This window comes from Mytilus galloprovincialis, chromosome 6 (genome assembly GCF_965363235.1).
Source record: "Mytilus galloprovincialis chromosome 6, xbMytGall1.hap1.1, whole genome shotgun sequence".
Classification (NCBI taxonomy): Eukaryota; Metazoa; Mollusca; class Bivalvia; order Mytilida; family Mytilidae; genus Mytilus; species Mytilus galloprovincialis.
In genome coordinates this window covers 7259772-7285829 of record NC_134843.1, presented here as the reverse complement: position 1 = coordinate 7285829, position 26058 = coordinate 7259772, and the positions used below count along the sequence as shown (strand labels likewise).

General features: G+C 31.4%; 3 protein-coding genes across 3 annotated transcripts in view; 2 read left to right on the top strand and 1 right to left on the bottom strand.

The window, feature by feature from the left end:
* LOC143078825 (ATP-dependent RNA helicase DDX1-like) overlaps nucleotides 1-26058 on the top strand; it is a 231487-nt gene that overhangs the window by 150016 nt on the left and 55413 nt on the right. The window lies entirely within an intron of this gene.
* LOC143078818 (uncharacterized) lies at nucleotides 1693-12824 on the bottom strand. Its single transcript, XM_076253801.1, has 9 exons — nucleotides 12186-12824; nucleotides 8562-8844; nucleotides 8038-8195; nucleotides 6914-7038; nucleotides 6509-6611; nucleotides 5327-5413; nucleotides 4868-4999; nucleotides 4162-4378; nucleotides 1693-2713 (listed from the first exon to the last, which is right to left on the bottom strand). The coding sequence occupies exons 1-9, from the start codon at nucleotides 12324-12326 to the stop codon at nucleotides 2502-2504; spliced, it is 1458 nt and encodes a 485-aa protein (XP_076109916.1). The 5' UTR covers nucleotides 12327-12824; the 3' UTR covers nucleotides 1693-2501.
* LOC143078817 (uncharacterized) lies at nucleotides 14187-25513 on the top strand. The gene is made up of 12 exons (XM_076253800.1): nucleotides 14187-15080; nucleotides 15720-15779; nucleotides 16611-16782; nucleotides 17171-17289; nucleotides 17500-17771; nucleotides 18133-18254; nucleotides 19441-19782; nucleotides 20144-20257; nucleotides 21725-21962; nucleotides 22462-22651; nucleotides 23437-23570; nucleotides 24050-25513. Exons 1-7 carry the CDS (start codon nucleotides 14981-14983, stop codon nucleotides 19724-19726), a joined length of 1131 nt encoding a protein of 376 aa, XP_076109915.1. The 5' UTR covers nucleotides 14187-14980; the 3' UTR covers nucleotides 19727-19782; nucleotides 20144-20257; nucleotides 21725-21962; nucleotides 22462-22651; nucleotides 23437-23570; nucleotides 24050-25513.

Here is a 26058-nt window from a genome sequence, read left to right as displayed (position 1 = left end):
GTGATCATGTATGTATGGTTACACCACTGTGATCATGTATGTATGGTCACACCCTTGTGATCATGTATGTATGGTTACACCCGTGATCATGTATGTATGATCACAACACTCAAGCACTGTGGTTTTCAAACTTGTTTATGTAATGGTCAATGTGCTGTTACCATTCTGGAAAAGTTAAATTATTGTTGTCATTTTATAATTATCAATGTTGTGTTACCATTCTGGAATAGTCAATCTAAGGATACTTTTGAAAGATCAATTAAATGATAATTAACACTACATTTACCATTCTGGAATGGTAACACTACATCGACCATTCTGGAATGGTAACACTACATTGACCATTCTGGAATGGTAACACTACACTACATCCACCATTCTGGAATGGTAACACTACATCGACCATTCTGGAATGGTAACACTACATCGACCATTCTGGAAATGTAATACTACATTGACCATTCTGGAATGGTAACACTACATTGACCATTCTGAAATGGTAACACTACATCAACCATTCTGGAATGGTAACACTACATCGACCTTTCTGGAATGGTAACACTACATTGACCATTCTGGAATGGTAACACTACATCAACCTTTCTGGAATGGTAACACTACATTGACCATTCTGGAATGGTAACACTACATTGATCATTCTGGAAATGTAATACTACATTGACCATTCTGGAATGGTAACACTACATTGACCATTCTGGAATGGTAACACTACATTGATCATTCTGGAAATGTAATACTACATTGACCATTCTGGAATGGTAACACTACATTGACCATTCTGGAATGGTAACACTACATCGACCATTCTGGAATGGTAATACTACATTGACCATTCTGGAATGGTAACACTACATCGACCATTCTGGAATGGTAACACTACATCGACCATGGTAACAGCACATTGACTTTTCTGGAATGGTCAAACACTGCTACCACATTGATAATTCTTTGATGCTATATTAACTGTATTTGGAAACAGTATTTAGGGTAATTTAAACAAGCTGAATATCACTGTCTTTTCTGTAGATGGTATGCAATTTCCAATAATTTCTTGGAACACAAACTAGGAAAGTATGTGTTATTAACTGTACACATCAATATAATCATAATGTGCATTGGTTTGTTTTCATACATGTCTGATGATTTATATAGTATATCTACCTACATGTCCATGTAAATGTTGATACACCTTTTTTAGTTCTATTTTAATTTGAAGGCATACCAAAATTGTCTGTGTATGATGAAGTCTTTTACTATTTCACTTATCAAACCATTAAATGAGAAAAAATGTCACATCATTCCTTGGAATTCCATAATGAAGAGCATTTTAAACAAATCCCATTTTACAGTGTAGCCTTTGCAAAAATGTATCCAAGAATGCATTCAGTTCAGAAGCCAAGAATTAACTAGGTCCCAAATGAGATGAGATTACATTACAGATCTACACTTTGAACAACACAGAAGAGCCACATAACAAGAATCACATACCAATATGTTCTTATAGCTACTAAACAAGAGTTAAATATCCCAGTTATTATACAGCACAATACCTGAACCTTTGATTATTAATGTCTATACATTATATACATTTTTAATTTGAAATGCTCTTTTATTCTGTTGAGCATATTCTCATCTGTTGTTATCGATAAAATCACATGTATGAATTTGATAATAATTTATTCATTTGATATATTCTATATGACTATTACACATATTGTACTTCAATTAACTTATAAGTCTTATTCATGATTCAATTAATTGAATAATAATTTTGTTAAGGATGTACTTAGGCAATCTTATGTATAGTTAAATAAATCAAGATTTCAAAATTGATACTTTAAGCTGGAAGAGTATTATAGTTCAGTATCAAAATAAGCTAAAAATATTGATAGGTCATGGAGCTTTTTTTTTCAAAATATTTGATTTATAAAATTTGCGGGAAAAGGCTGAATTGGACTTTTACCTCATGTTTGCATTGGTATTGTTTTGGTCTCAAATCAAAAGAAAGAAAATCAAGAATCTGCTCAAATTTTGTCAAAATTTTTATGATCTTTTATGAGCTATAAAGTCTTATGAAAAAAGATAATAGGTCATGTAGGTGTTATGGGGCAAAACATTTTACCTTGTATCATATGGAAAAACATCAAGGAGTCTGAACACTTATTCAAATACCTCACCTAAGTACATCCTTAAAGGTTAAAAATATCAATCAACAAATAGGTCCTGAGACACAATACTTGAGGTTTCAGGTTGCTGGGTTTCAGCATTACTTTCTGTACATATACTATTCAAATCAATTTCAGTATCAAAACTGCTAATATTCATTTCAGAGGTATCTGGGAATCCAGAATCATCTGCAGTATTATCATGATTATCACTATCACAAATATCATTATTATCACTATCACAAATATCATTATTATCACTATCACATATATCATTTTTATCAACAATGGATTCCAAAATATATTTTTTTTTACTCAATAATTTTTAAGTGTATGTTTCTTTATATGATTGATGATATTATTTACAATTGTATTGTTTGAAATATTGGTTCCATTTAGATTAATGTTAATGTTAATATCTGGACTGAAATCTTCAGGAAGGGTGTTGTCCAGATCCGCTGTGTCCACGGCTTCCTGGCAGTAACTAACAAATGATGATGGAATACAATTTTTTGTAATATCTAAATCTGAAAAAAACAAAACAATTATTAAAACAGTTGCTTTGGTCATGACTGTGTATAACATCAATTAACTAATTATAAAATAGCTTATATTTTAGAGGCTCTTAACCTTTAATCAGTCTGCATCATGATTCCTATGTATTATACTTCTACAATAAACCAGTTTGGAAAAACCTATCACAGCTTTGATTTGTAGAAAACAAGAGTGTACATGCTGAAATGTCTTGTCTTATTTACTAATTATTGATATTATTTTAATAGTCCTAAATATAAAGCTTTACTACAAGTATCACATAAACTTAATGGGATCCAATAAAATAAGGTCAATATCAATTCTGATCTTGATTTGTAAATCACATAATGTTTCAATGTAAACATGTAAATAAGAAAATCGAGAGTCTTTTAAAGAAAAAACTACATCTGGCATAAATAAAAAATTTAATCCTGGTATCTATGATGTGTTAATTTAAAGTAAGATGAGATTTAATGAGGCTGCTGATACTGATAAATCAGACAGCAAAACAACAAAACAAAACTCAACCAGAGATACAAAGTGAATGTATGGTATTCAACAAAAGAGAAATGTTCATATTATATAACAAACTCTATTTTGGCCTAAATCAGCTAACCAGTTTCATATTTATACAAACCAATACTCTACATTTACTCTTACAAAAATGTGTGCTGCTATTTTAATTATATCCATTCTAAACAGAAAACCATATAATCCAGTCACCAAATTATTTTTAGGATACACACCAAATTATTTTTAGGATACAGCTTAAAAGTATCCATTATACCTATTAACAATTTTTAACCCTTTCCTCCATAGTGACGCCTTTTGACGCCACCCCCTTTACTCCTTAATAACGCCTTTTGACGCCTGTGTAGTACCGCAGTTGAAGAACTATGACTCTTATATGTTTGCAGTATACTAAATAAAATTGTATCAAATATGAAAAGGAATATCATAGGAATATCTGACTTAAATTTATTTGATGAAATATTTGTATTTGTTTTTCTCAATGCATTAATACTTGAAAGCATATTTTCATATAGGGTTGAGATCTCACAAACATGTTTAACCCCGCCACATTTTTGCGCCTGTCCCAAGTCAGGAGCCTTTGGCCTTTGTTAGTCTTGTATTATTTTAATTTTAGTTTCTTGTGTACAATTTGGAAATTAGTATGGCGTTCATTATCTCTGGACTAGTATATATTTGTTTAGGGGCCAGCTGAAGGACGCCTCCGGGTGCGGGAATTTCTCGCCACATTGAAGACCTGTTGGTGACCCTCTGCTGTAAGTTTTTTTATTTGATTAATACTTGAAAGCATATTTTCATAATCTTTTTGAAAAATCCTATGCGAATCAAGTATGCAAAAAAAAAAGTTCAATGGAGGAAAGGGTTAAAGAAGATTGGTATCTCTTGAATATAAATAAACAACTAATTGTACCTAAAAATCTGTCTATACCATCACAGTGATCAGGATATATTTCTCGACACTGGTCCATTGTTTTGCTCTTTGTTATATTTAGCATACACTCTTCTAGTTTTTTCTTCTTTTTGGCAGTTTTGACTTTTGTGGTAGAATCTTTAAGTGAGGTGTCCAATGCCTCTTGCAAAAAGCTTGTTCGTTTCAAGTCTTTAATACCTTGCAACTCCTTAAACAACTGAAATATGAGTATATGTCATGAAATGTATGAAACTTACATTCAAATAATAGTTCAGCAATAATGAAAGTACAAATGTACTTAAAAAATGTGTGAGAGAAGTTTTATTTTGACCAAAAAATCAATATTATGCTATGAATCAGCAAACAGGAAGTCTTTGTCATACACATTTTGAAAGTGCTCATTCATTGATCTCAATTTACCTTTTTAGAATCTAATCCATTCTAGGCAATATTTCAAAAAGCGTACACCAAAACGTTGTGATTGGTTTAAAATGTGGTAAACAATAGAAATTCAACCAATGACTTAATTAAAATTATTTTCATTTTGGTGTACGAACAATGAGATTACCCATAGTCAGATTCTGAACAGTCAAATTTTAACTCATCACTGCCATTTGGTTGATTTTAAACTGTTGGTGTATGAATTTAACCACAATTCAATTATTTGATTTCCTACAACGGTTTTCCTATTTTTATCTATACTTACAGCTTGAGGAATGCTTTTAAAAGTTCCATTCTTTTGTTGGAACTTTTTAACCAGTAGGTTGAATAGTTTGATGTTTTCTTGCCCATAACGGGCAACACTTACTACAGTTCCCACACTTTCTTTTGCAATTTCCTAAAATAAAACCAGTGTTGATTATAGTTTTGTTTCATCTGTTTACAATATGCTTTACCAAATTTTGATGATTCAAAATTGACATCAATACCTTTGCATGTACACTTTTAAAATGGTGGAAATTTATTTTAGCAATTATGTTCTTTATGCAAAAGTAAGCTAATAAATTTACCTTTGCAAAATTATCCGAGTATATACATGTAAATAAATGTCAATCACAAGTGCAAGATTGTATTTGTTCTGTTTAATCATGTACCAATTTTATTTAGCCTCATAACATTTTTAAATCATAAGACATAGTAAAACCAGATATGAAAATGATCTTACCTTCATTTCTATTTCACCCAACATTTGAGCAACATCTGCTGACAAGTCTGTTGAATCTTTCATTTTTAATGCCTGGTAAACATTATCCTGAATATATAAATAAACACACTATTCAAAGCTTAACCAACTATTTTTAACTTATTATTATTACTTTCCATAACAATGCATTTATTAAACCACATTCTCCCCATACCAAATATCATAAAGTGTTAAGAGATGTAACAATACTAGGACAACTGCATACCAAATATCTTTGACTTACCACTAGTGGTAAACTAGACCTAATCACAAACTTATACATTGTCAATGCCACCGACTCTGGAAAGAGCATATCTATGTCTCGCTTTCTGACACCGTCAAACGAGACAACATAATAAAATCCTTAATATACCTATTCAAAGTATATTTATCTTTATTAGGCAAACTGTATTTAGCAAATGCTATTACTGAGTATTTACAATTTAAATGTTTGTGTACATTATCGATAAACTAAAAAAGAAAATGTTGCATATACAACAATTGAGGGAATGGTAACATAAATGCTGGTCATATAACCATCATGAGTGACAACATAACATTTTAAATTTTTTAAGGAGGCTCGCGGGTAAAAAAAAATCTTCAAAAAATTAACCATTTGGTATTTCATTACAAATTTTATTTATTACACTGTAAGTTTTAACTTTATGATATGGTACAAAAATTAATTAAACAAATCTATTCAGTTTGACACCAGATGACTTTTCAAATGTTTGTATCATTGAAAAAGCTCCAAATTACCTCCCTTTGATGCAAAACTGTCATTTCTTTGCATTCAAATGGAAATATCTTTTTTTTAACTCATCAGTGACCTATATTTTTTTATCATTGTTTTCAATAAACTGTACATGAACAAAACAATTGTAATATTTAAGTTATTTCTGTTATTTAGTCTATTTTGTATTTCGATATTACCTCTATTTCTCCTATTAGTCCAACATAAAGGAAGGACATAAACAAAAATATATACTTCTTTCGGAGGCAGATTGTGAGCTTAAATGAATTGTGATCCCATTTTTTTTTTCATTTTTTCATAATCAGTATATGATAAAATTCATTTATAGAAAAGTATACAAAAATCCTATTAAAAAAAAATTATACCTGTGAGCTAGCCCCCTTAAGGCTTAATGATTGCTTTGATCTCACCTGAAATGTTGGTTTAAGGGAAGTCTGTGATCCATTGTGCAGGTTGGAAATCGTCATTGCTTCTCCTTCTGTAAGACCACAGTACAGGTGAATTTGAACATTTCTAAAAAGAAAAACATATTTAGACAAATTGTAAGATGAGACATAAAACACTTGAAATTTTACAACTTTAATCTATCATTTTTCGCAAAAAAAACTGTGATAATGCTTGTACATAGTAATAGCTAATAGTGGATACTGATCTTATCATAAATTTATAAACATAAACAAAGCAAAGCATGCCTTGACATCTCCACATGAATCCTTTCATGCATAAAATTTATAGATAACAGTTATAATTACACAATTCAGTTATTATGGTATAACAAATATAAAAATAAAGGAACATTAAAAACAAATCAATACCTTATTTCATTCAAGTAAACATCCTTTGCCATGTTCTGCATGGCTGCTCGTAAGTGATTGCCTCCTAATGTCCATAGTTGGTACGCTGACAACTTTTCTGCTAAAAAATCAGACCTTTCCTTCACCTGAAAACACATGAACTGGTCCTTCAGACACTTATAGAAAACATGAAGTGTGATATCTTAAAAATCTAATGATTTTGATGAACTTTAGTTTTAAGGTAGATGGGGTGTTTAAATTATAATCCATAGAATTTCTTAATAATTTGCCAAAATGTAGTTTATATCCTGCTTGTTTAAGAACATTAATAAAAAGAATGGGTCACCGGACTAATTTTCACACTACAGGTTGTGCAATATTGTCAAATTTTGGATATATTGTGCATGGAAAACCCAATTTTCGGTCATAAAACTAAAACTACACCATAGAATTTTGAGATAAAATATGAGAAGATAGCTCCAATATTATTCTTTCAGACAAGAAGAAGAAAAAGGGTCATCGGACTTGTTTTCTTGCTACATAATAAAATGGGTAAATTCCTAACACATTCTATTGTAAAAGTAACACTATCTGAATTATCTGCCCTTGCATTTGAGTTGTCTCCCCTTATTTGGCAAAGTTGGTAAAAAATTAATCAAACAAAAGTTTGGTTTTTTTGGTAAAATACAATCATAAATATGATAAAACCTGGGGTTGAAGTCATAAAACTTTGCTCAGTGCTCTGAGCACAAAAATCATGCTCGAAACATGAAATCCAGCATTTTGATTGGTTGTTTCTTGAGTCTGAGTACAAAACTCGTGCTCGAAAGTTTTATGACCGCAAGGCCTGGCATATTCTATATAATGAAAAATCTTACTCATGAATTACCTACTAATTTCAAAATTTGCACATTTCATCAAAAATCTAGACCTTGTTATCTGGTATTTCAAAATCCAAAATGGAGGAAGACACCCTATCTACCTTAAACAGTTATAATAAATTTTCTTTTTCTTGTTTGAATTGTTTCACATTATCATTGTAGGGCCTTTTAAAGCTGACTATGTGATATGGACTTGCTCATTGTTGAAGACTGTACATATCTGTACCCTTTTTGACTTGTTATATATGTAAACATGTATCTTACCTGAACTGGATTAATCATCACAGGGAATATTGTTGAAATAACATTTGGTTGCAGCATAATTTTTTGTCTCAATAAACTGACCCAATCATGATTCATCTTTCTAACTAAATACTTTTCTGGTGGAGGCATCAGTGTGAGAACATTAACCTCAAACATTCCTAAAATATAGAAGGCACCAAATTACAAAACCATTGTATTCTTTAGAATCTACATAATTCAGTTTAAAACTATACATTATGAGGCTAAGGGTAGCCTATAGAGAAAACCTTTAAAATGTTTTCAACTTGATGAAACAAACTGCATTTATTTTTAGATCTTATGTTCATATCTTAAACTGTTTAAAGTTTTAAGTCTATCAACTACAGGATTACCATTATCTGAGTATGAATTCTGTGTTTTATGAATTGAACAGTACACACATTTTGTTTTTGTATTATTTAATTATCAGTTATCTTTCATATTTTACATTTTTACAAAGTTGCAACTTAATCAAACCTAGTATAATACATTTTATTTATACTAACCTAAGTAGTTATCCTTCATTGGTTGAGGAGATAGAGTGCTCATATCAAACTCAATGGAATCAACTGGTGTGTCTATAACCACTCTGGCATTCTTTGTATTGGTTTCTTTCTCCGGTTTATCTGTTTGTTTCCGTTTCCTTTTCCGCACCTCTACCCATGGACATTTAACCATTATTTTGTCAATCAATTCTGTGACAGATGTTATTCTAGGAAGGAACTCAGATTTGGGAGATAAATTTTTGAGTAGAAGGTTTCTACCAAATTTTGCTCCATTAAACTTAACCTGAAATATAGATTATAATAACTGTGTACATTATGAAATTTAAAAGAAAGTTATCATGTCTAATGAGGTATTATATGTACAACTCCAAGCAATCATCTAACAATTTTGGTCAAAATGGACAGAAGGTAAAGATATCGAAATAAAAGAAATTGAGGGTCAGATAGATTTTCTCTTTTTAAAGCCACAAACAAACAAAGTTTGATTTCGGACCCCGATTTGGGCAAACTTGAAAACTGGGCCAATAATAAGAAATCTAAGTACATTTTTAGATTCAGTATATCAAAGAACCACAAGGATTCGATTTTTGTTAAAATCAAACTAAGTTTAATTTTGGTCCCTTTGGACCTTTATGTAGACTATTTTGAAAACTGGACCAAAAATTAAGAATCTTCATACACAGTTAGATTTGGCATATCAAAGAACCCCAGTTATTCAATTTTTGATGAATTCACACAAAGTTTGATTTTGGACCCCGATTTGGGTCAACTTGAAAACTGGGCCAATAATGAAAAATCTAAGTACATTTTTAGATTCAGCATATCAAAGAACCACAAGGATTCAATTTTTGTTGAAATCAAACTAAGTTTAATTTTGGACCCTTTGGACCTTAATGTAGACTAATTTGAAAACGGAACCAAAAAATTAAAAATCTACATACACAGTTAGATTTGGCATATCAAAGAACCCCAATTATTCAACTTTTGATGAAATCAAACACAGTTTAATTTTGGACCCCGATCTGGACCAACTTGAATTCAATTTTTGTTAAAATCAAACTAAGTTTAATTTTGGACCCTTTGGACCTAAATGTAGACCAATTGGAAAATGGGACCAAAAATTATTAATCTACATACACAGTTAGATTCGGCATATCAAAGAACACCAATCATTAAATTTTTGATGAAATCAAACAAAGTTTAACTTTGGACCCTTTGGGCCCGTTATTCCTAAACTGTTGGGACCAAAACTCCCAAAATCAATCCCAATCTTCCTTTTATGGTCATAAACCTTGTGTTTATATTTCATAGATTTCTATTAAGTTATACTTAAGTTATGGTGCGAAAACCAAGAAAAATGCTTATTTGGCCCCCTTTTTAGCCCCCAATTCCTCAACTGTTCGAATCGTAACTCCCAAAAGCAATCCCAACCTTTCTTTTTATTTTATCTTTATTCTAAATCTTGTGTTTAAATTTACTTATTTTAAGTTATTGTGCGGTTGTGTAATAGGTACAGATGTCTGAAATAAGTTTCAAAATACATTTTTTATGATGTAGTTGAGAAGATTTCAAACTTTACTGGAACAATTGAATAATAGTAAGCAGTGAAATTTATATAGATTTATATTTTTATCGATATAAATTATTATTTTAAAGTGTAATCTGCATTTCAAGAGAAATCAAGGGAAACAACTGTAGATATTTATGTCAAAGATCTATATAAATCTCCGTTAGTAAGCTGGTCTTTCCATCAACTTTATTTGAACTTTTGGTTGATAGCTGTCTCCTTTGCAATCATACCACATCTCCTTACATTGATATTTTTCGCATCGTGAAGATTTTCTACATCTCTTATATATATGGAAGTTTTTAACGACCTTGACTGGCTATACAGCCCTTGCACGGTTCTACATCTCTATTGATCTACTGTCTTTTTATACCTCGGACTTTTCGGGCATCACACACATCAACCGTGTTACATGCATGTGAAATATGTTAACCCTCTTAAAATAATGCCTTCTTATGGACTATCGTTTCTTCTAACATCATTACAGTCATAGGAGAAAAGTAAGTTCCCCCAAGGGTGACTGGGGAAGAGAAATATGGTCACTTGGTCTTCTCCCGACCGGCAGTAAAACGCTTGCTGAAGTGGAGTGTCCGTTTGGTTGTGCGGGATGTATTAGTTCGCAGCCACGTCCGGTCAGAATGGGGACGTTAAATCCATTGTCTCGTGTAAAGAGAGTGCCACGCTCTTTGCACGTTAAGAACCCTTGCAACAACTCAATGAGGGTCCGTAGGTTGCCTGTTGCAAGGCAAAATTTCTATCCCTATCCAACTTACCCTTATTTTCCAGTGGCAGTCCAAATTTCCCCGACCATCCCAAATTGCCTCTATTATGACAAGACCTACCTATCGTATTTATCGTGAACTTGTTCTCGTCCTGAATATGCATGAAATATTTGCCACTGGACGTTAAGCAACCGACAATCAAGCAATCAAAAGTAAGTTCTCACTAAAGAAATGTCCTTTCATTTCAACTAAAATCAGGCGATGTTTTTCAAAAAAAATATTACCAAGTAAAGCCATGAGCGATTTTATAAAACATTTTAATTTATAGAAATACTGTGGTGCCGATTTTTGTGTAATGACTACACAAAAAAGTGTTCACGCAAAAACAATTCATAAAAACGATAACGTGTACACAGTCGTTGGACAAAGGTGAGTTCACACTAAAAAAATGTCCTAGTATCATTTCAACTATAAAAATCGATGACCGATGACCGTAACTGCATTCACAGAATGACCGTCAATTCTAAGAAATATCCGTATTTATATTACTACTTATTTTATCAAATGATTAATCGTGTTGGTATGAACGTGTTTATATGAGAGTATTATCCTAAAGGTAAAAGAAAATAAGACGTGCTTCAAATACATAGTTCACCATATGTATTTTATATTACAGTCGAGGGCTTAATTTTTAAACTGAATTTGCAACAAGACAAGCACATGAACAAGTGAAGAAAACATGGAACAAAAAAAGCAAATTAAATGACACGTTACAAGTAAAATTTAAAAAAAATGCGATGTACAGCCTCCAACTACAAGTCAAAAGGTTTTTTTTATTATTTCTGGGATTTCTTCATTATATTTTGATAATGATTAACGGTCATCTTAGCGATTTTTTCAAATCGAATTTCCCGTTTTATGCACATTTCTCGGTAGTTTTTTTTTGTGTGTGGTCATTACACAAAAATCGGCACCACAGTATTTCTATAAATTAAAATCAGGTATGTCAGTCAATTCGGAATTTTTCATATTTACCAATTTACATCTACGACATACCTGAAAATCTCGAAATAAAATCCTTTGAGCATTTTCTTTTCTTCGTATATTCCGACGCAATGCAGCACCCGTGTCACACGGTAGTGAAATACATTTTCAGTCATTGAACATTAATTTGAAAGGGAAGGTGGTAAAGGGAATTATTTACAGGCCATTATTTATCACTCGAGTATCAATTTTGTCATATATATATATATATATATTTTTTTTCATTATTGGCCTAAATATGTAATGTGCCGTTAGTCAGTCTGTACTTGAAAACAAAAGATCAAATCTTACCCATAACTCTACACCTGACTTTCCATGTCCAATTTCCTCCAATACTAGACACTCCCCGTCGTCGCCAACCATCTTTCTTCCATTCACACAGATATATAACTTCTTGTCTTCGACAGTACAATCCCACGTCGCCGTCTCCATTTCAAGCTATGTGACGTTGCTTTCCCGAACCCGTTTAAACGTCAACAATTAACTCGAACGTTGATTCGTCGATCCGAATTTTCCGCGAAAAAAATTGACGTTGTGACTGATATTCAATTGCGGAATAAGTTTGACAGTTGGTTTTTAGAAAACAACATACCATTATTTCAGCATTTAAAGATGGAAGAAGATTTAGAATACAAAGGTACATTATTTTTTATTGATTTACTGTGATACTGCAATTCTTAATGTTGTTATTGAATATATTTTATCATTTCCGTATTTCTCTGGCGGTTGTTTTTCAAAGACAAGTGCTGTTTTCCTATAGGCCCGTATGTGGTCTGAAATTTTAAGTTATTTAACTTCTTTCTACTGAACTTCAAATTAAAAATTTTAATCATTACTATTCATATTGTGCTTTTTATATTCATACTTAAATTTTTCATCCCATGAACACAGTTATTTACATTCGATGTTTTTCTTTTGCGCCAATTGGCATTTCCGTTTCATTTGCGCCAAAATAGTTTTTCCTCTATATAACATATAGATGGGTTTTATCATTGCTAATGAAACAATTATCCTTAAACATCTAGCTAAAGAATTTGACGAAATCCCGGGACGAAAGCCCCAACGGCCTTCAATATCCCATTCTGTAAAGTCGGTTATATTTATACGAAAGCGTAACATATATAGTTAAAAGTAAGAAAAATATATGCCTGGAACTTCTTTCTTTCAAAGTCATTTGGTGTTTCAAATCTAAGAATCTCTGCGAGTAGTCAGTTGTAATCAGGAATTGCGATCATTTCCAGGTTTATTTCACATTGCGTTATGACATTAATTTATTTTAAACGGAAATAATTTCGAGTCTTTGTATACATTGGAAACAAAATATAAAAAGAAGATGTGGTATGATTGCCAATGAGACAACTATCCACAAAAAACCAAAATGACACCAACTTTAACAATTATAGGTCACCGTACGGCCTACCGCATATAGTCAGCTAAATAAGGCCCCGATAAGACAATGTAAAACAATTCAAACGAGAAAACTAACGGCCTTATTTATGTAAAAAAATGAACGAAAAACAAATATGTAACACATAAACAAGCAACAACCACTGAATTACAGGCTCCTGACTTGACACAGGCACATACATACATGTTGAAAAGATCGTTTGAAAAGATCGTATGAATAATTAATTACAATTTCGGCAATTTCTATTTGGGAATGTGTTAAAGAGACAACAACCCGACCATAGAAAAAAACAACAGCAGAAGGTCACCAACAAGTCTTTAATGTAGTAAACAAATTTTGCAAACAAAAGGCGTCCTTTAGCTGGCCCCTAAACAAATATATACTAGTTCAGTGATAATTAACGCCATATTATTTTCCATATTGTACACAAGACACTTGAATTAAATTAATATACTATAACCTAAAAAAGTAAAATAAGTCTAACAACGGCTAAAGGCTGCTGAATTGGGACAGGCGCAAAAATGCGGAGAGGTTATACTTGTTAGTGAGATTTGTTAACGGCCTTACTGGCTTTTCAGCCTTTGAAGTACAAACAAATGGAAGTTTTTAACGACCTTGACTGGCTATTCAGCCCTTGTACGGTCGGTCCTTTAAGTATAGTGTTTGAGTTTGAATATATAGACATGTCAATATTAAATGGTTGGGTGCAATCTAAAAACAAGCTTTGCATATTTGTCTTCTAATTATTGCTTTTATTTTGATATAAAAAACCGATGTGTGACAATGTTTGATAACATACACAATACGTTAATGGTTAAAATAAATTTAATAAATAAAAACAGTAAAATTTGATTTATTTGAAAACGTTAACTAAGGGGAAATAACTGATATTTCTTGATGAAATTCGGCCCGTTGGTATAATAGTCCAAGCTTGTAGCAATATGATCTTTAATATAACTTTATAGATATTAATATAATATTAGCATTACTTTTTATCATAAAATAAAAGTTCACATAAAAAAGTGACAAAAATATGACAAAATAAACCAACAATCTTCATACAGTTAAGATCAGTTATGTGTTAAAAATAAAAGCTGTTTAAGAAATTTTGATCTGGACATCCTGAAATTCGGAAAAAAAAAATTCTGTACGCATATGGGTATAACATCTATGGATAAGCCTAGCAAGTATATGAAGATACTGATGGCTTATGACTTATGCCGTACCAATAAACATAGCCTTTTTTACTTAACCTGGCCAAAAGTGAGATTTTCGTCATTTGTCGTCCGTAAACTGTTACATAAATCTTTTCTGAAACTACATGGACACACTCATCACTCGGGTCTCTTGTTAAAAAATGTGTCCATGACGGCAGCCCGCCAACCAATTAAGATAGTCGTTCCACGACATAGCAAAAAACATAACAATGGAGCAAAATGCATTTTTCGGCTAAAATCTTTTTAAAAGCATTTAAAGCAATTCTAACACGATATTAACATATAATTCTGTGATCTATCTGCCATGAAATTTTTATATGAATCAGACAACTCAGATCCTTCACTACATGTGGCATCCCTCGTTTGCTTATATTAAACAAAACTGACTATGTAGAAAAAAAAAGTAGAGGTGTGATAAAGGGTATGCTATAAAAGGTGCGCATGCATTTACTACTAAACATATGATAAATGATTATAAATGTTTACTAGATCCATACCAGTATGAAGAAATTGATGAGGAGAGTGATACGGAAGAAGATTTCTCATACTTTGAAGAACATGGTATACTAATATATAATATATATAGAAAATAGAATTTCTTTAATAATATTTTTAAGTTCAAATGAAGAAGAAAGAAAATTTAATATAAGATATTATGTTTTGTAATATATTACATGCAACATAGATAAGATTTAAAATCTCCCTACTTATCATCAGTGTTCCTGTGCAAGTAGTAAATTTGTCCTGGTTTAAATTTACAAGATGAACAAGTATTACAAGTATAAAAAGTAAAATCACAAAAATACTGAACTCCAAGGAAAATTCAAAAAGGAAAGTCCCCAATCAAATGGCAAAATCAAAAGTTCAAACACAGCAAACGAATGGATAACAACTGTCATATTCCGGACTTGGTACAGGCATTTTCTTATCTAGAAAATTGTGGATTAAACCTGGTTTTAAAGCTAGCTAAACCTCTCACTTGTATGGCAGTCGCATCAAATACAAAAATTTAAGTTCATAATTTTAAAACATTTACTGTAAATTTATTCTGATATCATAAGTTTAGGGTCCTAGACTAATTCTCATGGAAATTCACGTCTAAAATAATGTCACAAATATTCCTATGTAAAACTATTACCCATACAACAACTTGAGGCAGCTTATCAGTTATACACATTTTTTTTCCTCCATGAATTATAGGTTCTGTTGAAACATTACCCAAAAAAAGAACAATGGATGACAGGCATTCAGAGAGGAAAGGTAAATATGGAATAGTTCATAAGAATTTTCTGTCAATATGTCTGTCCATTTTCTAATAAAAAAGGGGGGGTATACTGTTTTACCTCTGTCTGTCCTTCCGTCAGTCTGTCAGTCCGTCCTTCTGTCAGTCCGTCAATATTCCGTCCCATGAATATTTTTGTCGCATTTTTCCCAAGAACAACAATACAAGGATTTCTGAAATTTGGTTTCAGGGTTTATCTAAGTCAGCTATACAGTGTGATGCGTTTTCAGATTCATCACTCGACAACTTCCTGTTTACCGAACACTTGCATATTTTTTTTGCGGCGGGGGTATCATCAGTGAGCAGTAGCTCGCAGTTTCACTTGTTTACTATTTATTTTATGAATATATGTATCTGCAAATGTGAATTTTTTTTTTTTATGCATATCACGCATATTTATATATATTTAAAAAAAACTGTTTTTATTTGGATATTCATATATATGCATTAATTATAAAAAAAACCATTTTCTTATTCATTATATATATAGTATATACAAATCTTAATTGAAAACAATGTTCAACCTATGATTTTGTCAGATGAAAATTTTATACGTGTGCATGTAACAAATTTCACTGTAGAATGGTCTAAATACAGCACATACAAAATAGTGAAAAAATATATTTTAACAAAACGCATTTGACTAGCAGATTAAACAACTGATGTTCCTAAACCCTGCTGACTGCCATTGAAATATAGGCCACCACATAGCCATCAACATTGAGTAAAACCCATACAGCATCCATGATTGTGTAAAATGTGTTTTAGGATTTTATATATTTATGGCTAAAATACATTTTATTTTACAGGAAAAATGAAGATTCTTGCATTAGACACACTCCAAGTAGTATTTTGTTGTTCTGTATTTTGCCTGTCAGGTGTGAAAGTTGAAGATCTAGCAATGGCAAGAAACCTTTTCCAAGAAAAAACAAAATCTGAGAGAAGCCAATGTATAATTGACTGGATTATTTTATCTTCAAAGTGAGTTTCAAGACATAAAGTGGTACCTGACACCTTTACTAATATTAATTTGGCTTGTTAATTTTATATTTCCTTAACAATTCCACTTGATTTAAATGGTCAGCTGATTCTTACAGAATTATCTCCCTGTAGTGTAAGTTACCACCTTAAGGGAGTATATCTATTATTTATTTTTACTAAAACATTTTGATAATTAAAATGGCCATATTATTTTAAATCTATAGATACAAAACATGCAATGATAGAAAAAGTTTAATAAAATTGTCTTTCATATGATTGAAACAATTACTTAAAAATGTTACTTTCTTTTATGGGAATGAAAGAATTTATCACAATATTGTGTTTTTATGGCTATGATCAAAAATCAAATCTATGTCTCAATTTTTAGTTCAAGAGGAAGTGAAAGACAATGGATTGTAGGATCGAAAAATGTGTGTCTGAAGGCATGGAGGCTTACCTTAGGAATTCCAGAGTCAACGTTTTATACTATTCAAAAGCAGGTTTTAGGTAGGAATGTTATTTAACTCTTTTTTACCTTTTTCAGAAATGTGTATGAAAACATAATCATAAACACCTATTAAATATCATGAGATTAATTTCAACACACAAATTCTAAAAAGCATACTGTGTCTGTATGTCAACCCTATTTACTTGGTTCAAACATGTAAAAAAAAAAATATAAATTAAGCAATAAAATTTGAACTTTTTTTTTTATAGATGGAAAGGTAACAGCAGAGAAAAGTGGACGACCATTAGGAAGTGTAGAGCCAAAAACATTGACTGCCCTAGCGTGGCTTCAGGATTTTGCAAACTCTTATGCCGGTTTTATGCCAGACAGTAAGCAGCTTCATCTACCTTGTTGTTTAACAAAATCTTCAGTTTACAGTACAATGGTCAGTGAATTGGAGGGACCAACTTCACAATGTATATCACTGTCTCATTTCCTTCTTGTATGGAGAACAGAACTACGCCATATTGCAATACCAAGAGTAAGTCATGAAGTTATAATTGGAACTGTATTTTATTCATAGAAATGTACAAATTCATTATTGCCCAAGCAAACTATGTTTCCATAAAAAATTATTTCAAGATATATGCAAACACAAGCTTGTTATTTTAAAACAGAGTAGCGAACATAAGATGAAAATTAAAACTTTTTTGTTAAATTTAACTGACTTGGACCTTAATGTTCTTTTGAAAAAGGGGGATATGGATGATTATTTATGATGATGGTCATTGGGAATTTGTTATGAAACGCGTCATATTAGTTTTTTCTTATTATAACTTAGATAAATTTGTATCTCCAAATTCATGCAAATCATTTGATATTTTACTTATAATATTTTGCAGAGATCAAGATTTTCAGAATGTAATACTTGTGTTCTTCTGAAAAATGAAATAGAATCTACAAGGAATAAGGAGGTACGGAAGCAGCTGATGCAGCAACGTGATACACATCTTAAACAACAGAAGTAAGTTACTGTTCATTCTTTGAAATATCTTATCATAGGTACTCCTAATTAAATTTATTAGGTATACAGATTTAAAGCACCAAATATTAAATATCCCCCCCCCCAAAAAATAAAATAAAAAAATAAATAATAATAAATAAATAGATAATTAAATAGATAAATAAACAGAAACAAAAATAAAAATAAAAAAAGTGAATAGCTTCTTGATTCCTGCTAACCAATCTTTTCACATTAGTTCTCTAACTTCAGTTTGCATCAACCTAAACTTATGGAACTTATACACAAATGTTTTTTAACACAAACCACTGATCAAGTTTGAAATTTGGTAAACATTGGTTTCATCTGTTCTGAAGTTATGCCCATTTACACATGGAAAAAATATTAAATTCTTGTTTCCAATCTCCAACTTTAGTTAGTCTCAACCAAATGCCATGAAGCTTACACACAATGCTTATTACCACAAAACAATATCATTGGTTTATGGAAAACAACTTTAGTTGACATTAATGGATCTTATTTGAAATATTATAAGAAGGTTCATACCACAAAAGGAAGGTTGGGGTTGATTTTGGGGATGATGGTCCAAAAAGTTTAGGAATTGGGGGCCCAAAACAGGATAATAACTTGTGTATAATTATAAATATTTTGATTGCTCTGAAATTGTTCCACAATGTCTTATACCTCAAGTAGAAGGTTTGTATTCATTTAAGGGGTTATGGTGCTTACACTTTAGGAATTGAAGAGGGACCAAAAACTAACATTTTTGTAATTTCTGGGCAATAACTTGTATGTAAGTGTATGAATCTGTCTTATATTGTACCACAAGGTTCCATATCACAAAAGGAAAGCCCAGGATTGAGTTTGGGGGTTATTGCCCAATTCATGAAGGAGTAAAGCATTTTATTTCTTTATATAGTTATAGGAAGATGTGGTGTGAGTGCCAATGAGACAACTCTCCATCCAAATAACAGTTTAAAAAAATGAACCATTATAGGTCAATGTACGGGCTTCAACACTAAGCCTTGGCTAACACCAAACAACTAGCCTGGCATCCGGGCCCAAACTAGCTGTGCGTTGCAACAAGATTAACCAGGACCCCAGGCTAACCGAACAACAAGTTATAAAGGGCCCCAAAATTACTAGTGTAACATTTTATGTTTTTATTTCTATTAATTTTATATTTCAGATCTGAAAGAGAAAAGTACTACAAACATGCCATGAAGGCCAGGAGGAATCCTGATAAGTACCTATCTATTATCATGGACGCAATGGACCAAGCAAAGACTATGATTCCACATTTCACAGCAACACCAAAGTTTGCAGACGGAATGTGGAAGCTTAAAACCCATCTTCTTGGTGCCATTGTCCATGGGATAGGTGCTTATGGATTTTTTGACATATTTCAATGGCCTCATGGCAGTAACTTAACCGTTTCAACTTTAATGAATATTCTGTTCATGATGAAGGACTAGTTACCTGAAGTGCTATACCTTCAGATGGATAACTGTGGGAGGGAGAACAAAAACCGGTATGATTATTATATTAAGAATAGTGACAAATGCAATGAACAAATAGAAATCTCTAAAATTCCCCATTGTCTTCTTTTGATGTACCTATTTCATAGAAATGAAACTGATTTTGTAATAATTAACTGCTTTAAATAATTCCAGGATTCATAGTTATGAAAATTTTTGAGCTGTTTGATTTTTAAACAATATTTCAACAAGCATATTGTAAATATTCAATCTTCTTAGTTCTTAAAACAATTGGGAATCCAGAATTTGTCATAAATGGGGGACAGTGACGATCATACTTTATTGACTACCTAAAAAAATGTTAACCTTTTGAAGTTTTTATGTCTATTATTTAGCATCAAACAATTTTTTCAGATATCTGATGTCTTTCCTGGCCTTCTTAGTGGAACTGAAGGTATTCAGGAAAATAAAATTAAGTTTCCTTATGGTGGGCCACACTCATGAAGACATAGATCAAATGTTTTCAAGGTAAAGTATAATCTATACATAAGAGTGAAAAGTATATATTTTTTTTAAAACTTTTTAAAGTCATGACTGTAAAGGTCACATGATGTGTGAGTTAACAAGTAAGGCATATACAAGACATATCAACTAACATAAATGTAGATGTTCATCTTTGTTAACATCTGTAACACCTAGCTACACTTCCTCATCTGTATCAAAGATGTCCACGTTATAGTTCATATTATTCATTCAATTGACTGCATAATACAATGAAACTTATATTCCAAAGTTTAACACTATTCAACAGCATACTGAATTGCTCAAAGCAAAAAAAACATTTTAAGTTCATTAGACCACATTCATTCTGTGTCAGAAACCTATGCTGTGTCAACTATTTAATCACAATCCAAATTCAGAGCTGTATCCAGTTTGAATGTTGTGTCTTTACTAGCCCCAACTGTTCAGGGTTAGACATCTGCAGTCGTATAAAGCTGCGCCCTGCAGAGTATCTGGTAGATATAGGTTACTACTAATCTATCAATTAATAAAAGCTAGCCATGAATATTATTTGCAGACAAAACAACAAAACACAGACTTTCCTATCAAATTACTATAGTATTAATGAATGGGTGTTTTTATAATGGGTCTGTTATATGTCCAAGGTCTGTAATAATGGTCGAGGACATATAACAGGGCCATTATAAAAACACCCATTTCTTAATACATTTATTAACCAACTGAACAAAAGTGTATGTGTTGCTGCTAACTTGATGTACTATCTTACTCTTTTAATGACAGTTTAGTTTGAACAAAATAATTTGCACTTCACCATTATAAAGCTTTAAATATACCAAATATCCAAGATATTAAGTTGAAAGAGATATGTGTTAAAAAACAGGATGAACAGTGATCCCTTTATATGGTTCTTTAATGTTGGTTGCTTGTTACAAAATTAAATAAAATACAAAAAGGTATTATACTCTTTACAACTTAGTTTTATTAACTTTATTAAAAACCCTAACAGGGCTTAATACAAACAAACTGGGCATTAATACAGGGCCATTACAGAAAAACAGGGCCATTACACAAAAAAACAGGGCCATTACAGAAAAACAGGGCCATTGCAGAAAAAACAGGGCCATTACAGAAAAACAGGGCCATTACACAAAAAAACAGGGCCATTACAGAAAATATGTAGTTTTTAATGAAGTCACATTTGGCAATAATGCACTTTTGGTTGGTTAATAAATATAATTATCTCCACTTGACTTTCAAATGACTTTTTTATACAATTTTAAATCTGTTCTAAGACACTTTAACTTTTTAAAATTCACATTTTTTAGGGTTTCTGTTTTATATTGAATGATAGGTGTGAAATTAATTCAAACTAGATGTTTTTCCAACATGTACAAGAAAAAGACTCCAGACCTACTTCGTATGTTATATATACATGGCTCATTTTGAATTCTTTATAATTTTTTTCAATTTTAGGTTTTCCATTTGGTTAAACCACAATAGTTGTAAAACCATGGATTCACTAATGAATGGATTTCAAAACTGCTATAACCCCAAACCAACCAGTATCAAAACGTGCCAAGTATATAATTATTCTGAATGGATTACTCCCTACCTTGCAACAATGAGTGGGCATTCTAGACACCATGTCTATAAGTTCAAACTAGAAAATGGCAAAACAAAAATGGTCTTCAAAGAATGGACAACTACAAAGGTAATACATTGTTAATATATTATTCACTAGATCCTGGAATATATACTTCGATCTTTTTCCTTCAGGCTCACCAAATATTTAACAGTGATAAAGTCAGTATCAAGAACAAAAAGTCCTTTATTTTATATATACAAGGCATTTAAAAATTTTGTGACTTGTTTTGTGTCACGCATAAATTCAATTCATATTTGAGATAATTTGGTATTCTTTCTTGGATGAATTACTATTTATCAATTTTAAATTTAATTTCCAAGATGAATTTCTGTGGTGGAAACTGTCAATTGGTTATACATAAAATAAATTTAAAAAATTAGATGTGGTCTATAAATAACCGCTAAAAAAAATAAAGTTCACAATTTAAAATGTTTCTTTGTCATTCATTAGGCTCGAAAGCCTTTTACTGTAATTTAATAGAACTATGAAATATCTTTCACTGGTATTATAATTGTCAGCTTAAAATAATTGATGATTACTTTTCATGTTTTAATTTTAATTATAGGCTTGGAGAGAATGTGAGGGCAGTGATAGATATCCCCTATTAAGGCTGCCCACTACTCAACCAAAACTTTTACAACCTAATTTCCAAGATTTAGACAAAGTGGAAAGCTCAATCTTGGGAGCAAGGAAATTTATAGATAAAACAGATATGATATGGTGGGAGAGATTTTTCCAGGAAAAACATAATGAAGGTAAGGCCTGGTTATTCAGAGTTATTATTATTTATGCACAAACTATTTGTAGACCTGCAGTTTATGACTGTTGTCTTTTATTTAGAATTTCATTTTCCTTATATTTTCCTTTATTTGAGTAAAACAGAGCTGAAAAGAAATTCTAACTTGCTTCCAAGGATGTTTGCTATTTGAATGTACAAGTTCATGGTAAATTTTTATATCTAATAAAAAAAATAATAAAAATGATAGGTTAACAGGCATTTTCTCATGCTACAGGTTGTGACAAAATGACACATTTTGTATTGCTTATACACGAAAAAAACATCATTATGTGAACATAAGCTAAACTAAATAATAGAATTGTAAAACAAAACACAAGAATAAAATGCTCTGAGAATATTTAAAAAAAAAGGCAGGGTAACCAGGTGTTTTTCCAGCTAAAATAATAGCAAAATTCCAGGAAATTTCCTTCAGAAAATGCACTATTTTAGAGTTACCTTCCCTTAAAATGTAAATTCAAAAACAATCAAAATAGAGCAAAAGGTAATCTTTGCATGTAAAGATATGAATATTTATGAATTATAATCCTATAAATTAGTTCTTTTAAATGCTTATTCACATTCATCAGCTGTATTCCTGCATCAAAATTTTTGAAAATCTGGAACTTATATTCTTGTTTTTTTTAAATCGAAGAATGAGAAGGACACCCATACTTTTTAAAAGTAGTAATTGTATGCCTAATTTTGGTACATCAAATTTAAACTAGTTATGTGAAATTTATTTCAAATATTTAATGTTTGCAGAACTGGAATATGAAGATGATGACTCGAGTTTTAAACTATTTGAATTGGCCCGATTTGTGGCGCAAAGACCACTTCCTGATATAACAACATTTTCAGTGCCAGAGATAGTAGTAAACAGAGATGTCATGCCACCTGTAAGTTGAACTCTTCATATGTTCCTCAACATTGCTATAGTTTGCAATAAATGAATATTACATATGAAATATATGAATATCATGACACTTTATTTTACTTTGTTGGTACACGAACTGGAAATAAATATATACAAAAGGAGTAGTTTTGATAAGGCCCTTAAATAGCTCTCTTTTTTACACTAAATTTCAAATTTGGATTTATTGACCACTATCACAATGAATAATAGCTAAAATAGTGACAAGGTACAAACGATGCCTTTTTGTTGAAAATTGAAGTTCTTGTGTTCTGCTGATGACGTCATAAACAGTACTCATTTTTATTGTCCATGAAAAATCAATAAAAATTAGTAAATTTTATGTTTTTTGGACAAGAAAAATAAAACATATCAAGTACAAGATATTACAAATATTCATATTTTTTATTTTCTTATAATAAATGTATCAACCATGCACTTCAACTGGTTGCTCATCTTTTTTAGGTTATCCTTGGGAAGAAAACAAAGCCTGCCAAGTCTCAACCAATCATAATGGAGGAAGGTCTCAAGGCAGATGATTTTGTTTTAACAAATCTGGAAAAGTACAGCGATGAGTGGCCACAAATTGGAAAAGTAATTTCAATTTGTGGTCACAATATACATATACTATGGTATAAGGGCAGTAAGTCGACAAGCTGGTCTCCATGCACAATGCCTATTTCAGGACAAAGAGGAAAGAGGGAGCCGTTCATTGAAACAGTAACACGGGACCAAATTTGGAAAAGTGGTTTCCAATTAACCAACAATGGATACCTACCAAAATCTGTCAAGGATGCAATTGACAGATATTGAATAAAATATTTATTTTAACAGATAGAATGCACTTTATTATTTTAAAAAAGTTTATGAATAGCAACTTATTATTTAAAAGAGCCTAGAAGTAATTAAAGTTACCAACCATAATTTGAAATCATAAATAAATGATGATTATATGAATAAAAGGTGATGTGGGAAAGGAGTCAATAAAACAGCAACATCTGTTACGAAAAAAACTCATCATTTACCACAAACACTCCATAGCAGCTGTACTATTAAAAGACACTTAGTATTCATGAAAAGCACATTGAAAATAAAGTAGCAATCCATAGAAGGTGATTTAAATTCCTGTATTTGTTTTAGTTGTGTAAAAATGAAAATTTAGATGTGGGCAGATTGGATCTAGTATTGATAGTTGTCTACAATATGAAATTGTCACCCATTCAAAGTGGTAAATTTAATTTTTCATTCATTGGGTTCCCAGTATACTTTTTATAGAACTGCCCTTTCACACTATAAGTCAAATAGTTAATCTGATGCAGGTGAACTGAATTAAGATGTGGTAAGATTGCTAATTAGACAACTCTCCCCCAGACAACAGATGTCATAGAATTTAAAAACTATAGGTCATCCTTCAACAATGAGCAAAAATAAACTTGATCAATTCCAGGAAGAAAGTATATGCTTGTTTGCTGTTCTATCTGTAATTAAAAAAAAGTCAGGAATGTAGTCAGGTCAAACTGTAATATACAAAAAATGGTGCTAATGTATTAAGTATCTCGGTTTTGGAAATGCACTTAAAGTAACAGACTCAATATATGACTTATGGTTGGGTCACATATCTGTCAGAATATTTTTATTATCCACTGAAATTTAATCTTCAGAAAATTATTTAGACTGATAAAATCAGTCTACCTCCATAACACTTACACATTTCTTCATCCTCATTTAGAATTTGTAGTTGAAAAAGCTAACTACATATATGTAAACATTAAAGTGAAAAAGATGACAATCAAAATGAAAAGTAATATAATCAATTTTTATCTTAAAGGATAACCTCTGTATTGGCTTCTATAGTAGGTGACATAGTTTAATAAATTTACATCTGGCTCATTTGCTGACGTTGTCAATGGAATCTATGGTCTTCTAATTGGAGCAGTATGCTTAGTTTAAAGTTTTCAGTGATGGATTATTAATTTACATATCTTAAGGTTCTATTATCACCTTCATTTTATTGTACTACCAATCTGGATCTACAAAAAATGCAATCATTGTTCAAAGTATTGTTTTTGATAATGTTCAATGAAGTGTTACCATTCCAGAATGGTCGATGTAGTGTTACCATTCCAGAATGGTCGATGTAGTGTTACCATGCCAGAATGGTCAATGTAGTGTTACCATTCCAGAATGGTCAATGTAGTGTAGTGTTACCATTCCAGAATGGTCAATGTAGTGTTACCATTCCAGAATGGTCGATGTTGTGTTACCATTCCAGAATGGTCAATGTAGTGTTACCATTCCAGAATGGTCGATGTAGTGTTACCATTCCAGAATGGTCAATGTAGTGTTACCATTCCAGAATGGTCGATGTAGTGTTACCATTCCAGAATGGTCAATGTAGTGTTACCATTCCAGAATGGTCAATGTAGTGTTACCATTCCAGAATGGTCGATGTAGTGTTACCATTCCAGAATGGT

Bases quoted from the DNA above. Each gene is read 5' to 3' on its own strand.
- LOC143078818 (XM_076253801.1), bottom strand. From the start codon at position 12,326: ATGGAGACGGCGACGTGGGATTGTACTGTCGAAGACAAGAAGTTATAT. The intron at 5,000-5,326 runs GTAAGATCATTT...GTTTTATTTTAG, and splicing joins TGGGTGAAATAGAAATGAAG to GAAATTGCAAAAGAAAGTGT. The intron at 2,714-4,161 runs GTACAATTAGTT...TGTTTTTTTCAG, and splicing joins TGGTATAGACAGATTTTTAG to ATTTAGATATTACAAAAAAT.
- LOC143078817 (XM_076253800.1), top strand. From the start codon at position 14,981: ATGATAAATGATTATAAATGTTTACTAGATCCATACCAGTATGAAGAA. The intron at 16,783-17,170 runs GTGAGTTTCAAG...CTCAATTTTTAG, and splicing joins TGGATTATTTTATCTTCAAA to TTCAAGAGGAAGTGAAAGAC. The intron at 17,290-17,499 runs GTAGGAATGTTA...TTTTTTTTATAG, and splicing joins TATTCAAAAGCAGGTTTTAG to ATGGAAAGGTAACAGCAGAG.